Source organism: Pezoporus wallicus, unplaced genomic scaffold (genome assembly GCF_028554395.1).
Source record: "Pezoporus wallicus isolate ANWC-B61680 ecotype Strahan unplaced genomic scaffold, APGP_CSIRO_Pwel_v1 contig_7293, whole genome shotgun sequence".
Classification (NCBI taxonomy): domain Eukaryota; kingdom Metazoa; phylum Chordata; class Aves; order Psittaciformes; family Psittacidae; genus Pezoporus; species Pezoporus wallicus.
In genome coordinates, this window is record NW_026637242.1 from 419,216 (window position 1) to 434,282 (window position 15,067).

The 15,067-nt window shown below is 41.8% G+C and overlaps 1 protein-coding gene across 1 annotated transcript; it reads right to left on the reverse strand.

The window, feature by feature from the left end:
• Positions 1-2,963: 2,963 nt before the first annotated feature.
• On the reverse strand, positions 2,964-12,998 carry MINAR2 (membrane integral NOTCH2 associated receptor 2). The gene is made up of 3 exons (XM_057404383.1): positions 12,834-12,998; positions 4,010-4,255; positions 2,964-3,198 (listed from the first exon to the last, which is right to left on the reverse strand). Exons 1-3 carry the CDS (start codon positions 12,996-12,998, stop codon positions 3,019-3,021), a joined length of 591 nt encoding a protein of 196 aa, XP_057260366.1. The 3' UTR covers positions 2,964-3,018.
• Positions 12,999-15,067: the final 2,069 nt, after the last annotated feature.

Here is a 15,067-nt window from a genome sequence, read left to right on the forward strand (position 1 = left end):
AAATCCTCAATGTAAAAGGGGCAACACAAAGCAGTCTTACGAATCCAAAATTTCAGTTGCTCTTGTACAACACATGTGAACTCATTCACCAAGTAGTTAAAGAAAGGGGGTCTCCTTAATTAGAATCATAGAATCAACTAGGTTGGAAAAGACCTTTAGACCATCAAGTCCCACCATTACCCCAGGCCTGCAAAGACCATCACTAGACCATGTCACTGAGGGCCTTGTCTACACGGTTTTTGAATACTTCAGTGACAGTGATTCCACCACTTCCCCCGGAAGCCTGTTCCAATGCCTGATCAATTGTTTTTAGACTAAGCACGTGGTATGAAAGATCCCAAGGCTTCACACTCCCCCTTGAAGAGAGGTCTTTGTTTCTCAGTCTGACAGTTTTAATTTTTAATTTTGTTTGTTTAGTGTGGGGGGTTTTTGCATTGTTTTTTGTTGTTGTGGTGGTGGTTTGGTTTGGATTTTATCCCCCTCAAAGCATTCAATTGTTATTTATTTTCTCAAACCGTAGTGCGCAGCTCGCGTTTAGGCACGCAAGGGCCACCCCCACGAACGCCCTCTGAAGTCGGCAGCAGCAGGCCCCTGCCCTGGCCTCTTCCAGGTCTTGCAGATGCTCCCGCAGAGACCGTTCAATCCCCCTTTACCTCCCTCCCGTCTCCCACACTAGCGTCCGCACAGGGCAGTCTGCGCACGCGGCGCGGGGCTTTTGTGCCCGCCCGCCCATCGCTCTCTGCCACGAGGTGTCAGCAAAGGAACCTGCATCGTAAGGGCGCGAGCGGGAAATAAAAACCAAGAACCACCCCCCAGAAGAAAAAAAAATAAAATAAAAATTTCAAATGACTTCAAACCGGCACCTCCGTGCCTGAGGCGTTTTTCCTCCTTTCTTACTCTCCGCTAGATGACAGCGGTGAAACCAGGCTGACACGGCCAGTAATGAGCTTGTGGAGAAAACGGTTTTATCCCTACTGCTAGGCCCTCAGAGGGCAATGCAATTAAGAAACTTGCGTTATTGGCTGTTTTCCTGGAAATTACAGAGCCCTTTACTTTCAGGCTTCCCGCCTGCAGGCCTCAGTAATTTACAAAAATACAACTCTTCATTGTATGCAATGCATTTAAAGCAAATGTACTTAGGGTGGAAAAAGCAGTTAGGTATTGTTTCAATGTGAATAATTACTTCATAATGTCAGCTATTAGTTTTGTAAAATGTTCCCAAGTTCTTACTTTCATAAGCTGAATGGACCTGATTTTTCAGAGCAAACACCCCTCTATACTGGAACTGTGGCAAGCCAGGAGACTGAGTTCCAGTGAACATTTACAGCAATGTTGTTTTGTAACAAGGATACTAATTTTATGCCAATGCATTAAAATGCTGCTACAGTTCTGCTGTTGGCTTCTTGCCAGATTACAGCAGTAAGCTGTTTTAGCCTGGGTGTTTGAACCGGCCCAAGCTAGGCTAGCGTCCAAGTGGTTATGGCACAAATGAGATTCAGACATGGACCAGGTGACGAAGGAAGGAATTAAATACACTTATCTTACTGTCACACTGTACTTGATGTTGAATCCATCCTGATCTGACTTAAAGCACTGCAAAACTGCTGTAAGTAGGACGCATGCTAGAATTCAGATGTGACAATGCATAGCTTCTACCTTGGTCCTACTCCTGACCTACTCCAAAGCAGATTTTTATGAAGACAGGTAGATCTGTTATAACCCCAACTTCCCAGCTTTTGTGCATCTGTGAGATTCTCTTGTGTCAGTGAGGGAGATCCACATCTCAACAGTGTTCATAGCTCCTTACCCTTATGTAGAGGGTATAAAGGGTTTGCAACACTCATTTTTCAGAAACGAAATCAAATTTCTCTGTTCACTCACTTTTTATTTTGTCATTTTTCTCACGTTTTCATTCTCCTAAATTATGCTGAATTTATGAACTTAATTGTCTGAGTGCTCTGAACATTTCCCTTTGTCCTTTCATTTACAAAGACAGACCCTTTTTCACAGAACAGTTATGTAATTTTTACCCTTTTAAGGTGTATCCCAATCCCAGTTTATACTCTACTACTCCATCAATTTTGCTTGAGCTTTTGATATGTCAGATTAAAAAAACATTGACACTCTGTTTTTTGGATTGACAGAGATTCTATGTGTTCAAAAACCACGACACAGGCATGAAGAAACACTATCTCAGGTCTCAGGCAATTATTTTGATAGAAGCTCACTGGTCTATCTTTTGGGTTTTTTCTCTGAAAAAGTTTAAGAAAGCATTTATGCATTTAGGCTGACTTTTTACTAAGAAGTGCTGCATCATTGCAGCAATGCACTCTGTCTCTAAGTAATGTATAATTTGTTGCTTTAGAATTCTTTGGAACATCTTGAATGCTGCTTTATAATACTTTTCTCTATTCCAATAATAAGTTTTTTACTGTCAGGGTGGTGAGGTCCTGGAACAGGTTGTCCAAATAAGTTGTGAATGCTCCATCCATGGCAGTGTTCAAGGCCAGGTTGGACATGGTTTAGCCTGTGGTGTCCCTGCCCAGGGCAGTGGGGTTGGAACTAGATCATCTTAAGGTCCTTTCCAACCCTAACCATTCTATGATTCTATGATAATAGCTGCAATATTAGCTATCATAAAAAGATGAACAGGATGGTAGGTGTTTATTAGAATGATTACTTAGCTGTTTGTCTGTACATACAGTAAATACCATACCATATATGCTGATGCAGATCACTAGTCCAAAGAATGCAGTAAGGAAAGTAGCATATTGATAGTTTTCTTTTTTAATTATACCCATGAGAAGCCATGCTGCTGTGCTCAGAGTATTTGTCTCTTTCCAGGATCAATTCCTTATGCTGCATAGGAACATTGTAAACTAGTGATCTCAAACAAATAGCAATTGTGATTAAAAAAAAAAAAAGATAAGAAGAAAGAATTCAAATATAACAAGAGGGGAGAATACCTTAATAAAAAATATTTATTGAAAACATTCCCATCAACGTTATTTGGCTGTACTAAGTAAGTAAAATGCTGAGTGTGATTGTGGCAATTAGGATGCAAACAGCTAGTATCATGAGCAGGATAATTCGGCAACATTTCAAATGCTTTTTTTCTCTCTCTTTCTTTTTTAACAAGGTATCATATCCAGGAGTATAAATATCCCCCATCCAGAATTGTAGATCGTTAGGATTTTCCTAAAAGAAAAACCAGAAAATTAACTCAGTTCCTGTCTTGCATATAAAGTCATTAGGACATAGCCAGAAGTATTTTGGCTATCATCAGATAATGATTAATGAATTTAAGGCATCACAACACAAATGCAAAAAACTTTCACTAACATAGGTTGTGCTATGAATGTACATTGCCAGATGCTGCAAATTTTCCACCAGCGAGAATAAAAACCACACTTTTCAACCAGGAACCAAATGTAGGACACCAGCCTTTGAAATGTGATTAAAAAAAAAACCAAAGAAACCATGTAGTCTTCACAAGAAGAGACGTTGATCTATAAACGCAGATCTGAGTCCCTTTCCAAAAAAAGGGAACAGCAGAAAAAATGCTTACTATAGTAACCTTAAAAGGGATTTGTGCCTACCCACAGGCAGACAGGATCCTGCATAGTGTGGATAAGGCTTGGAAAATGCACCTTATTTGATAACAGAATGATTTTATGAACAGTTGTTGAAGTGACTATATAGTGTTTAAGACTCTCATTTACAGCCCTTCCCTATATTAACAGGGAAGCTGAGTTGTGGGGTGTTGCAGTTTAAGATTTTCTCTGGTCACAGAGGTCATGTTCTGCAGAACTGAAATTTCTGGAGTCTAGCCAGATGTGTTGACATCTTTTCTTGATCAGACTCATGTTAGTGTCATGTTTGTAGCAGAAAATACATCCATATTTACTTCTGGAATCTCACCAAAAGAGCCAAGTGGGTTTCACAGTAGGTTCATGCACCCCCCACATAGCAATTCACTTTGTTTAAACAGAGTGCAACAGTGAGTTACCTTTATTTGGCTGGCCAAGTTAGAGTGCAGTGAGTGTCTGTCATAGTCTTGCACAGTCCAGGAAGGGGTCTTTTTCTTCTCCTCCAATTCATCATCCACCTGGATATCGCTATACAAGGGGTTGCTTTTGATAGTGGATTTCAGGGTGACGGGGGTAATGTGTTTCCCGAGGGCTTTGTCTATCATTTCTTTACTGACCCTGTTTGAGTCTAAGCCCGGCAACTTAGTGACATTTCTTTTTTCTTTCTGTAAGGCACAATTTTGACCAGAAGTTGGCTTTCATCTTCATTTAATTACAACACAGTCCCCCTTCCAGAATTATCATTTGTAATACAACAGAATCAAAATTACACATGCAAGAATTTTTCTCATTCTGGCAAACATCTGCAGTGCAGTAAGGGAGCCTCACTGTTCACCCTGGGCAGATTTCTTCCTTCTGGGGAAAGCACATGGGTACAGTCTGAACATTAAGCTCTTTTGCAAATGCAAACTGACATTATAATGCCTGCTGAAAGAAAGCCTCTGCTTTAGCAAAACAGTGCTATGAAGCACTGAGGTAGAAGATGTAGTTCTGTTGAAAGCCATGGGTATATGGTGCAGAAGGAGGGCTGTAAGGACAAAGCAGAATGAAGCACAGGGATCATAGTGTGCAAGTGACTGCCTTGGCTGGATCTGCGCCTTTGACAGCAGGGGTGTGATTGCAGTTCTGTTCATGCCATTAAATGCTAGACCTGTGTCAGGATGTCAGAGGACCTTCATTCAACTGAGGAAGAATTCTTAATTTGGGGACTTTCAGAACTCAAAGGTAATTAAATATCTGAGCAGTCTCCCAGCGACAACAATTGTTAAATTGGACAAGGGATGAGGATGAACAACCCTAGTGGAATCACTTTTTTTTTGAGAACTCGCAAGCTGCTGCTTAACACAGCACTAAGAGCCTCTTCAGAAGCCAGTAAGACATTAGTTACCCTATTTTTTGATCTGTCATTGCACAGAGGAATACAAGCAGACTTTCCAATTCAAGCTGTTCAACATTTTGGTTCACCACAACCTTCTGTCCCTGAGACTTTAAATTAACCTGTCTCTGGTGTTCTGGTGGTGTCCCACATTCCAGAGAGACCTGCTTCTGGCAGAGCCCTTGCCTTGCACTAACACCTCTCCTGTGTTTCAGGACTGTTTCTACAGAGCCATCACAGTGCAAATTCAGTTTTCTTCATTAGCAAATCCTGCTTTCCCATTCTCAACTTTGTCCTTAGGAATTTTATATTTGAGAAAAGGAGAGCCTTTGCTTCACTTGGTGGCCCTGAACATCCCCAGCCCTCTCCCACCCTTAGAAATTGCTAATCACACATAAAGTGAGTGCACATAATGAAAAGCCAATTAAGAGGCTGGCACCTGAGCAACTTCCTTCTATGAAAGGATGTCTTTCTGAGGATATTTCATTTATGTCAAGAACTCCAACTGTTAAGGTGCCATGGGCTGGATGGACTTCAGCAGACAAAGGGCTTGTTGCTGCTACAGGCACATTCTGCTTGTCCTTCCAGCCCTTGGGATCCCACCTCCACCTACCCATGGGCTCTTAGAGCAGCTTGTATTTCACATCGCCCAGTGCAGGTCCCTAAGCTGATAGCAAACTGTTGTCTTCTTCTGCTTGAGTAATTTTTGCCCTCTTCATGGGCTGGTGAAGCCACTTTCTGTGGAAGCCAGCTGCTACATGTCATCACCTACTTTATGCCTCAGTGCCTGTGATCACACACAGATGTGTGAGTCGGTCTGGGTGAGGCAGGTGTAGAAGGAAGTGAGAGGACTGGTTTCCTTCAGAAAGGAAAGGTGAAGAACTTAAAACAACAGCCTTTGTCTAAGAAACATTAGGAGTAAGCATCATGCTGGCATTCTTGTTGCTAAGGACATGGAACTGTTGGAAGAAGTCCAGAGAAGGGCCACGAGGATGATCAGGGGACTGGAGCACCTCTCGTATGAAGATAGGCTGAGAAAGTTGCGGCTGTTCAGCGTGGAGAAGAGAAGACTGCATGGAGACCTCATAGCAGCCTTCCAGTATCTGAAGGGGGCCTGTAAGGGTGCTGGGGAGGGACTCTTCATTAGAGACTGTAGTGATAGGACAAGGGGTAATGGGTTAAAACTTAAACAGGGGAAGTTTAGATTGGATATAAGGAGGAAATTCTTTTCTGTTAGGGTGGTGAGGCACTGGAATGGGTTGCCCAGGGAGATTGTGAATGCTCCATCCCTGGCAGTGTTCAAGACCAGGTTGGACGAGGCCTTGGGTGATATGATTTAGCATAAGGTGTCCCTGTCCATGGCAGGGGGGTTGGAACTAGATGACCTAAGGTCCTTTCCAACCCTTATGATTCTATGATTCTGTGAAATTGTGCACAAGTGACTAAGCATGTTTCCCATCAATAATTATCATTAGTAGGTGGGTGGATCCACAGTGCTCTCCCAGTCTATCAGTTCATAATTTCCATAAGTCATTCCTTAGCCTTGACATATCCCCTGACAATATTACTCTTTGCATTGCAGTTACAGCTGGCACTGAAGCCCTCTGGGTTGTACTGGCCAGATTTCAGCTGAGCTGGTGTTTTTATGTCATTTCTTTCTGGCTGCATTTTATTTTATTTTATTTATTTTTTTTTATTTTTTTAATTTTATTTTATTATTTAAAATTTGTCATTGACCTCAATGATGCTTCCCTCAGGCTTGCTAGATAGTTGAACTTGGAGAACATTTTGTTGAAGAACGTGAACTGTCTCACCAGGGGATGCTTGGTCTCCCTAGGCTAAAATGTTGTGAAAAGAAAGCAGCTTGACAGTAATTTCTAAAGCTGTTTTAAATAAAATGCTCCAAATCTTGGAATAGATGGCGTGATGCAAAATTTGTTCATAAAGAGAGTGCTTTGTGGCAAAATTTTTCCCCCCCTTCTGCCTGTAGTACCTTCCTTTTCACAGGCACAAAAATAGTAGAATATGGGGAGTGGGGAGGGGGGCAATGGGGAGAAAAACAGGGTTTTAACATGAAAACTGGACTTGAATTTTGGGTAGGAGATAGTTTGCAGAAGTTTTAGAAAACAGACACTGAAGTGCCAAGCTAATAGGGAGAATGCACTTGAGTGCAGGCAAATGGTTAGTTATGAAACTTCTGCATTTCACAGGACAGATGTCCTAGACACTAGTTAGGGAAAAGGAAGCACAGAAGCCTGAAGCACATGCAAAAAAAAAAAACCCAAACCAAACAAAAACCAAACAAAAAACCCCAAAGGTTTAGGTCCAATAAATTGTACAGAGAAAGATGAGGAAAATTGCATGAAACATATGCACTTAAAAAAGCAGAGAAACAGAAGGTTAGATAATAAAAATGTACCTAGTAGTAGTTCTAAAAGAAATTGTACTTCTTTTAAGATTTAACACATCTCCCAACAATTGTTACATACTTCTATGTTTTGATTCTGATTCATGAAACAAATATTCAAAGAAAGAGGGAAGTATTGTAAACCTAGGTATCCATATGCATTACAGAATTTATATGGTATACACTGTGTCTAAGAAGGCAGGGTGAATAAGGCTGGAACACATCAAATCAGAGGCAATTTATGCTACTATTTGCTGAATGAAGAAGGGAAAAGCAAATACTCATAGCAGCAACTATGAGAAACTGTAGATGAAACGTGTTGATGAAATACTCATTTAACAAGACAAAAAATGCTCAACTCTGCAAACATAGCTGTGTTTAATGTACATACAGCTTCACGAACGTGAAAGCTGTTATGGTATGGAACTAGATGATCTTTAAGGTCCCTTTCAACCCAAACCATTCTATGATTCTATGAACTCATGTTTCACTGAGAACAGTTTGTCCCTCTTCAACAGACCCAGAGAGCTGGCATGTACAGAAAAAGGATTCTGTAAAAAGCCTGAAGATCTATAGACAGTCAATGTTAGTTCCAGTTCCATCCCTGGGTGAAGATGTGCTTACTCCACGTTTTTCTTGCTGATTATTTCATAATACACATAATGCATACAAGTACATTACAATATATATAAATTAAAAAAATTAAAATTATAAAATAATCTATATTGCTAGGAAACATTTTTATCTCATTTTTCTTGACTTTATCCTTTTGTTCCCTGTTGTTCAGTTGCTGTTGTTGCTAACACTGAAATAACCTGGTTGTCTAACTGTTCTCTCCTCAGTCTGTGATAGAGACATCAAGCTAATTACCCACCAAAATTAGGACATCAACAGTTAAGGTTAGGCCTTGGTCTCAAGCCTATTTACCTGCAAGAAGAAATCAAAGAGACACCTAAACAGTTAAGGGAATTTACTTCCTGGAAGTAAGATTTGTCTTTACTCCCTCCCAGGAAGAGTTAGATTCATGTGTCCCATGGCCAGCCATGGTCTTGAGCTGCTGCAGAGGGAGGTACTCAGTGAAAGTAACAAATGCTGGCCGTGGGCAGCTATGCCTTAACATTTTAATGAAGGGAGTCTTAAAGAAATTTAGGGCCATCAGATACTGCAGGATTTGTTTTGTAACAATTTCATCAATACTAATGAAAGTGAATAGCAGACTGATTATTATATCTGCTTGTAAATTGCTTAAGACTATAACCCTCTGTTGTGTAAAAGCCTTGTAACGCACCCTGGAGAGCTCTCCCAGCACTTGGAAGGGCATTTTTCTGATAGAGGCTTGTTTCTAAGACAGAAAAAAGGTCTGGCAGACAAAAGGCTGCCAAGTAGTAACCCAAGAATCACTGTAATAGTATACCCTGTGTAGGTATTGCTAGGCATCTGGTCAACAAAAAAAAAGGTCATTTATCAGGATAAATAACTATTAGCTCTTTAGAATTTCCTAAACAAATCCGATCTCATGTGAATAGCAGTCAGAAAGCCAAGGAATAGCTGAAGATACATAAGTGGATCTGAAAGACAGCAGGGCATACACCTCACATCAGGGATTCCTGGGAATCCACAGTGAGTCCAGAGGAGCCCAGGAAGACGGTCAGAGGACTAAAGCACCTCTACTATGAAGATAGGCTGAGAGAGTTGGGCTTTTTCAGCCTGGAGAAGAGAAGGGTCAGGCGAGACCTTAGAGCAGCCTGCCAGTGCCTAAAGGGGGTCTACAAGAAATCTGAAGAGTGATTATTTACAGAGGCATGTAGTGACAGGACAAGGGGGAATGGCTTTAAACTGACAGAGGGAAGATGTAGATTAGATATTCAGATATTCAGAAAAAATTCTTTACTGTGAGGGTGGTGAGACACTGGTACAGGTTGTCCAGAGAAGCTGTGTCTACCCCATCCCTGGCAGTGTTAATGGCCAGGTTGGGTGGGGTTTTGAGCAACTTGGTCTAATGTGATATGACCCTGCTCATGGCAGAGGGGTTGGAACTGGATGGTCTTTAAGGTCCCTTCGAAATCAAACCATTCTAGGATTCTGTGATTTTATGAATGCATAACTGAACTGAAGGGGATCAGAACTGCTTGCAAAGACCTAAGGTAGCATCAAAGCAACCTGTCAGGGAGCCACCTGACATGAATAGGAGGAAGATCACTAGATGGCTATAAACACTTAAGCTAAATTGACAAGGATATTTAAAATAGGCATTCATATGGACTCAGTGCAGCACTGAGAGTACTTCTGTCCTCATAGCGAGTTGTTTACCCAAAGAAAGCTGTTTTATCTGTCATTGGTAATGGAATTCTGCAGGGTTGTGAGTGCAATATACAAAATCTTCTGCATGGTGTCAGACAAAAGCTCCGGCCAGCCTTGTAGCTGGGTCTGATTGAGGCCAGTTGCAGATGTCTAGGCAAGAATAAGGGAAGGAGTGGAAGTATGTAATGCACCCATGAGCCAGGGGATAAAAAAAGTGACTGTAACTGAGCACCTACTTTGTGCTCAGTTACCTCTTGTCCTAGTACAGTGAGGAACAAGGCAGGACACAGGTATTAGCTCAGACGAGAAACCAAGAGGGGTTAGGAGTAATTAGTGTGATAACTGTAACACCCGCAGGCCACAGTTTGTTCACAGTTATGAATTCCAGAGTAAGAGCAGCATGACAAGGAACAGCATGGTGTTCAAAAACCAAATGCTTCCTGCCATCTTCCAGAAACAGGGGAAAAAAGGGTAAACATAAACAGGAAATAGAATTCTGAGAATTGCAGAAAATGACAAGGTAGACTACAGGGGAGTCATGCACCCTGGCTATCAGAAGTGGATGTAGGGGATTAATCATCTGGTTTATGCTGAGCGTCAAAACATATTGTGGGGCAGAGAGTCCAGTAGGACCAGACATTTTCAGGGCAATCAGAAAATGGTCATTAGCTAGCCATCTGCAGGAGAAACAGTCTGTGCTTTTTATGCTGCCTTTCACAAGGAAGGACTAAGATTCCTATACTGCTCTATCGTTTGTTTTATTCAAAGTGGACGATGAAAATATACGTTAAGAAGGGAAGCTGTTCAGTTTGCCTAATACCGAAGAGGAAAGTAAGTGGGAAAAGCAGCAACTTGTTGGTCAGCAATAAGAATTGTTGTTATGTCCAGTGGCTTTTCATAATGGAAATAAATTTAAAATCTTATAGGTGAAGAAAACATATAAGCACTTAAGTGCACATGCATTTAAGTGATCTCATAACAAAAGTCTGGAAGAGACCCCAAACACGCCACTGAGAGTGGGGAGTCCTGAGTAGCAATAGTTTCTTAAAAATAAAATCGATTTCTGAAGAGGGAATTTAGGCTGCTCTCAGCGTTTAATGACTATGGGAGTCTGTAGGTCACACACATATGTTCTGAAATGAATTCTCCTCCCTTGTCCTTCCCTCTCTCCCCCCCCCCCCCGTTTCCGTTTCTGAGTTAACTAACCCTTAACCCCATTAGCTCTCTCATCTTAAAGCAAAACATATTATTCCTGTGCCATTAGTTCTTCACTGTGCATCGTGTTTATTCTAATGTCTGGAACTCATCAGTTCTTTTTCCTTTATTTGATTGTCAGCAAAAAGGAAAAAAGGAGGCAAGCACATAAGGGAGAGAGAATAAGGCACAATGAATTTTATCTGGACAGCTTAAATTCACCAGTGACTGCACTCAAAAGTATAGGTTGTGCCCTCGGTTTAACATTTATAAAACATACTGCATTGCAAACTGCATTTCTGGAGACATGGCGGGCACAGACATCTCTTTTGAAAAGGCCATCCCAGGGCTGGGAACAGAATTCCAGGAAAACCCTCTTGCTAGTGGTGAAAGGCAGAGCAAAAGCCGAAAAAGCGCAGGGCTCCCCACACATTTTTAATCCTCCTGCAGTTTTGCAGCCCTGGCTCGGTGACAGTGAGTCCTGTTTAACAATGGGGAGAAGGATCCCTACTGCGGAGGAGGCTCTGTGTGTGGCTGCCTCTCTCCTGCACAAAAGAGGGGCTTAGGTGGGGTGGGGAGCGAGGCCAGCATTGCACCATACCCCATTGTTTGGATCCCGCAGGCTCCTTCCCTTGGTTAGAGCCCTGTGCATAGGAGACAACGGGTGACCATGTGTCCCCCCCTCCCAGCTCTCCTTGGGGAATTGCCAGAAAAGATTATACAATACCAGCAGAGGCAGCTGGAGGCACTGGGGCAGGCAGAGGGGTTTCTGGGTTGGGGAAGGGGCTAGAGAAGGTAAGCGGGAGGGGCTGGGGTGCGGGGTGGATAATGGAAGCGGGTGTCAGGAGGCAGAGGGCTTTGCATGTGGATGAGGGCTGGAACAGACTCTGAGAGGGAGCAAAGAGATTCGGGGATGTGGAGAAATGTCTGAGGGGAGAAGTGCAAATGGAAGTAGCTGGGGTGGGCGGGGGGGGGAGGAAGACCTTAAGGGTCTTTCTCTCCCCTCCCCCCTCAGGTCTGTGTTTCTTAGTCTCCACTTCTCCTGGAGAAGTGGACCCCAACCATAAGGATACTGAGGATGCAGGCCCTTCTCCATCCTTCACCCCCCCCTTCCCCAACTGCTTATGTACTTCTCCATCTGTTGACAAGAACCAGACCTAGGAGCTTTTACTCATTCTAGGGGTGGAGAAAGGAGAGGGGCTCCCCGGGCAGCAGGAAAGGAGCACTGTGGAGCAGCAAGTGGGGCCCAGAGGGGTGTGAGCTGATGCAGCTGAACTGCTGCTGATCCAGACATGAACTTCTCCGCTGGCTGCAGGGCCTCCACTAGGCAGCGCACATTTACTTTTTTACCACGAAACAGCTGCTATGTCTGCATAATAACCTGGATTAATACAGTCAGTGTGTTTCACACTTTCAACAGCTGTCTGTCAGGACAGGAAGGTCAAAGTAGAATGGGAAAAACAAGGCAAAAAAAAGAGGAAGCTGTGGTGAACTCTGTAGACATAGATACACTTGCAAGACACTAGCAAGAATCTGTAATACTTTCTCTAATGTGCCTTTTCATTGAGTTTGAAGGATATGACCTGAATTTCAGATTTAAGTTGGTTTGTTGTTGTATTTTTTTTTTTCTTTCTTCAGAGAAAGTATGCCATTTGCCCCTTTAGGACAATTAATCAGTATTTGACATTGGTAGACTTTCTGGGAAATGCTTTGAAAACATTACAATGAGCTGTAGAAAGCCTAACATACTGAAATAAAGTCAGCACACTGCCCTGAAGAGAATAACTCTTCTCTTGGAGCCTGATCCTACTGAAGTCAATGGGAAAACTTGCTGATATATTAGTGATGCAGATTCAGAGATGCAGGAACCTGAATCCGCAGCTGAAGTCTCAAACTCATTTATCTTCTGATCCCAAGAAAAGAGGTAGAAAAATCAGGAAAAATGCTAGCTTTTTTTAGACCTTACCTGTAAATAGACCCTGTTGTGCCACTGCTGCACTCCAGGTAAAGCTGCTTCTGGGAATTTTGCCAGGCTGGCTTGTAGAAAGGCAGAGTTTTTTGCCAAAGACTTCACCTCCAGTTGCAGGAATTTATCGGGATGATTGTTGTTTGGCAAAACAGAGAAATCCATATTTCTGCCCTGTAGAGTAACAACGAAAACAGCCCCAGCTTCTGCTTCCTGGCTGTGCACACTCCTTCTATTATTAATGATGTGAAGAAGGATACGACAGTTTCCTGAAACTGTATCTGACCCCTGTTTGGTGTCAGGCTCACTTATATCATCTACCAAAGATAAAAGATTGTTTAGAAGCAGCAGAGCAGGCAGGACATGTTTCTGTAAGTGCCTAGGGTAAGTTTTCAAGTTCAAGGTCCATTTTTGATGGACACGTATGTGTTCATTAAAGCTAACAGAGTACCAGTGAGTAGATGCATGAGACACTTAAATGCATACCAGCAGTTCCTCAAGTGACCTGCCAAAAATGTCAAGCTTACAATACTTCAAAGTAAGCTTTTTCCCCAGAAAATTAGGAGCAGCTCCCAGTCCAAAGCAAGTCCTCCTGTTCTGTGCAGCGCTAAGAGGCTCCATTGTGCTGTCTGGGTTGGTACCGTTTACCATGACAGCTATGACAGGCATTTCCTTAGGTTCAGGGATTTCTTTCACAGTAAATTCTTCTTGACCCTGGGAAATATTAGATTGTTTCAAGCAACTGATTACAGAAGTTTTCAGGGAATTGATTTTGCTGACTTGAATGGTATAGTCTGAGACCCTGTACTTTTATTATTTGATGTTGAGATTTGATATTTTCATCATGATTTTGCAAGTCTTAAGGTCTTTTGGCTTTCATCTAATGAAATTCTCCTTCTCATCATGACCATTGCTTAAATCAGCAAAAACAGTGTCCCCATATTTATTTTAACCTTTTTTTCAAAACTTTCTGTTTTTTTTAAGATACAATTTCATTTTTGATTACACTACCACAGAGAATAGGTTTTTGAAAGTTCATTGTTTAAAGCCCAGGAAAATCTATCTTGGATCCAATTAGTGCTGAGAATTAGCGCGACACAAAAATTTTAACTTTGTACTTAGAGAATCAGACCAACCTACTTTCCTTACAGAAGGTTGCTGAAATTTAAAAAGAAAGTAAAACCAGGAAACTATTTTTTAAAATTTTGTTCATGTGAGATCCTAATGTACTAAATGAATACTTTCATATACATGTAAGTTAAAGCCTTGTCTTAGAAAGCTCATGATTTTTCTCTGCATGTATTGGTTGGCAAATATTTTACAGCATATTTGTTAAGAATTATTAATCTGTTCACTTTCAAGCATATACTCAGAGTATTTGTGAACAGCCTCAAAAGAGGCAGTAGTGAACATGTTTCTAGGTAGCCTTGCATGCTTCTGGGGAACCTGCTGCCTCATTTGGTATTCTTTCTCCCCAGAGTAACGAAGCTCTGAATCAGTAAGGAACTACCACGAAGCTGCTGATTTAGACTTACCATAACATGTAGTCTTCGATTTTCCATGTGCAGAGCTTGGACACTAATAATTTGTGTTCTAAAATAGCTGAGTATATGCAACCAGCCGTGCCTTCTTTCTCACCGTTTCCAGCATCTTTCTGAATACAGGATTCTTCTGTGCTACTGTAACATATGATGTTGGTGCGTAACATATGATGGTGTGCATATATGTGAATTTATTTACAACACTGCTTTGGTTCATTAGCCATGACATAGGAACATAAAAACCCACCTCACCAGGTCAGATCCCCCCAAGCACAGGATCTATAACTGTCTGAGAAAGGCAATAAGAGATGCTGTTTAGGGAGACTCTATACACCTGTCTACTTTCTGCTGTTCATTCTCCTTTTTATTCCCCCAGAAGCCACACAATTTTTTGTGCTAGAGTGTCTCTTCCAAGGCCTTTTCATTGTCTATTTATGGACTTGTTGTCCATGAATTTGTCTAATTGCTTTTCAAATCTTCTGATACTACCTCCTGTGGATGCAAGCTTCAGAATTTTATGGCCATCTGTCTAAAGGACTTACTTTTATGTATTTTAAATTAATTTCCATACTAGTTTTATTGAAGATGCCCTCTGTTGTACTGCAGGATTTTAAGAATAAAAGCTCCACGTGTGGCTTATCCATCACCTTCAGGGGTTTTTAAACCTTAACTGTGCTCATCTCATGCTCTTTA

Bases quoted from the DNA above. Each gene is read 5' to 3' on its own strand.
- MINAR2 (XM_057404383.1), bottom strand. From the start codon at position 12,998: ATGGATTTCTCTGTTTTGCCAAACAACAATCATCCCGATAAATTCCTG. The intron at 4,256-12,833 runs GTAAGGTCTAAA...TGTGCCTTACAG, and splicing joins ACAACAGGGTCTATTTACAG to AAAGAAAAAAGAAATGTCAC. The intron at 3,199-4,009 runs GTAACTCACTGT...TTTTTCTTTTAG, and splicing joins ACTTGGCCAGCCAAATAAAG to GAAAATCCTAACGATCTACA.